This window comes from Aulonocara stuartgranti (assembly GCF_965226115.1).
Source record: "Aulonocara stuartgranti genome assembly, chromosome: 2".
NCBI lineage: Eukaryota > Metazoa > Chordata > Actinopteri > Cichliformes > Cichlidae > Aulonocara > Aulonocara stuartgranti.
Window position 1 is genome coordinate 3621507 of NC_138940.1, and position 2524 is coordinate 3624030.

General features: G+C 37.3%; 1 protein-coding gene across 1 annotated transcript; it reads right to left on the bottom strand.

Annotated features, from left to right (window-relative positions):
• Positions 1-716: 716 nt before the first annotated feature.
• LOC309712781 (signal-regulatory protein beta-2-like) lies at positions 717-2524 on the bottom strand (the record flags this gene model as incomplete). Its single annotated transcript, XM_082543857.1, has 6 exons — positions 717-962; positions 1040-1083; positions 1161-1283; positions 1395-1742; positions 2011-2340; positions 2428-2524. 6 exons carry the CDS (start codon positions 2522-2524, stop codon positions 837-839), a joined length of 1068 nt encoding a protein of 355 aa, XP_082399983.1. The 3' UTR covers positions 717-836.

The following is a 2524-nucleotide window of genomic DNA, read 5'->3' on the forward strand; positions in this document are numbered from 1 at the left end:
AAACAAAAATATTTAAGAATCAATCAAGCAAGGCTTTATTCGCCACGTGCAGGTTCCCCTGCAGTGAAATAGGACCCCCGCCCCCCGACCACACACAACACAGACATCACATGGGGATATGGGGATACAGGTCGGAGATCGGTAGCGTTACAGAAAAAAAACCCACTGAAATATACACTACAATGGGAAAGTACAAGAGGAAAAAAGAGACTTCTACTCATGCTGGGCTCCTGGGAGGACAGCATGAAAGTCATTAAAAATCCATGCTGCACAATCATTTCACCCTGGAAAAAGAACAATTCAAAGAAATAATTAAAGCCAGCACTCCTGGCTAAAAAAATTCTTACATTTTTCAAAATCTGTTGAAAAATGTTGGAATATATTGTTAAAGAAAAGCATACCATTACAACTTTGCACTAGTTTCACTTTACCTGATGTTAATGACATAAATTCAAACATATCAGGTTTTCCAGTTGAACTCACCTTTTCCAGTCACTTTTTATTTTTAACAGAATGGGAAGACAGTAGGGGAATGATGCGAGCATCCATGTGGTATGCACTTTAACTACTTTGACTTTTCAGTCATGGTGTAATCAGCTTCAGTAATGTCTGTTTTGCACTGATTTCTTAAGTACTGGTTTCAATATAGACTTAAATGAAATGAGAAAAAAGAAATAAAAACTCATCATAAGACTGCACTAGAAATGTTGCAGTATGCATGCGGTCACATTTTTATAGATAGAGGTATAGAACAACAACACATTATAGCTCATTCGCTTTAAGCAAATATCCACAATGTTATATGACATAAAGGGATGATGGGGTGGTAAACAGATCTAATCCAGTCCAAAAGCCTTGACAGCCATGTAGATCTGCTGCCGCTTCACTGCATCCTGTCTTTTGTATTTGTCAGCCTTCATCATCGTAAACACAACAGCAGAAAACATCAATGTGTCCTTTTTCTGGGAAAATACAATACAAAAATATTATAAACATTAAAACTTGAAAATCTAACACACTCTACCATTAGGTACTTTACCTGTTGGCTTTTCAAATCACCAAAGTTTTTCTCCAGGACAGCATCTTGAATATAGGACATATAAGTAATTAATGCAAATGTAAGATTCATAACATCTAGAACTCTGAATAACTCCAACTACCTTTGCAATAATCACTGTTGGTTTTCTTGATTGTGTAAGCGAGGACAGCAATAACAATCAGAACCAGTACAGGACACAGCAGAAAAATAACTGTTGTGGCACTCTGTGACCACACGCTGCACCCTGGGACAATATTAAAAATAAATATATGACAAAATTAAAGTTACACAATCACTTATTTTTCTGATTTTCTAAACAATAGACAGAAAGAGAAGCTGAGAGAGAAACTGGTACCTTGAATGTCCAGTTTAGTTCCTTTTCCATACAATATCTCCCCACATGTGGCAACAGCACAGTAGTAAGTCCCAGCATCAGAGGAGCTGATGTTCTTAGAGAAGCGATACGCACAGCTCTTTTCAGTCTCTGATCTTTTCTCACATTCATGATGTCCGTTTCCATTAGTATAGATAATACTAGGATGAGATCTATGTGATCCTTCTTTGAACCAGAATACCTCAAGACCCCCTGGACATGTCTTATTAACTGAGCTGGAGAGAACTGAACATTGGAGAGTCACTGAGTCTCCTAGACGGGTGGTCTTCTCCTGAACAACGGTATAGTTTGATATCCTCTGGGTGTTTCCTTTGGAATATGAAACCGCATTAACAAATGATACTACAAAGAAAATTTGTATATATATATATATTTCAAATATAACTTTAGCTGTAACATTCAGTCTAACGATTACAATGAATATATTTAGATGCATTTGGATTTATACAGAAATTTGAGAAATATAGATGATGTCCAACTGGGAAAGAAAAATCTTACTTAGAGATAACATTTCTTAACATTTATAAAGTGCATTTATAACATCTTAAAATTGCATGAAAGGAAATCACATTATTACCTTTTACTAACAAATATGTCCCCGTCCATGTAGTATCTTGGAGCCACTCTGTGAACCCACAGTGATAGATTCCCTCATCCTCTTGATTTGTTCTCAAAATCGTCAGGTTGCTAACATTTTTATCATAATCAGCCTCCCATCTTGAGTTATCAAATTCAGGTGCAAACCTAGGTGTTGCAGATTCCTTTAGTGTCCATATTATTTTCACAGTGTCTCCAAGACTCTGCTTATACCAGTGGATGTCTCTGCGGCCAGTCTCAGTCTTGGGTAGAACACATGTGAAGGTTACAGGTCCCCCGAGGTGAGCTGTAGTTACTGGAACGAGTGCAGCTAAATAGAAAACGAAAATCTAAAAGTCAGACAAAGCAATGCAGGAAACAGCTTACATGTGTGGGAAAAAATTGTATAAACACTTACATCCTCGATTAACAAAGAGCAGTGCAATCCATAATCTGATCATCTTGTAAAGGCCTTGTGTTATGGACTTAGGTGCTTGACTGACTGTGGGAGGCAT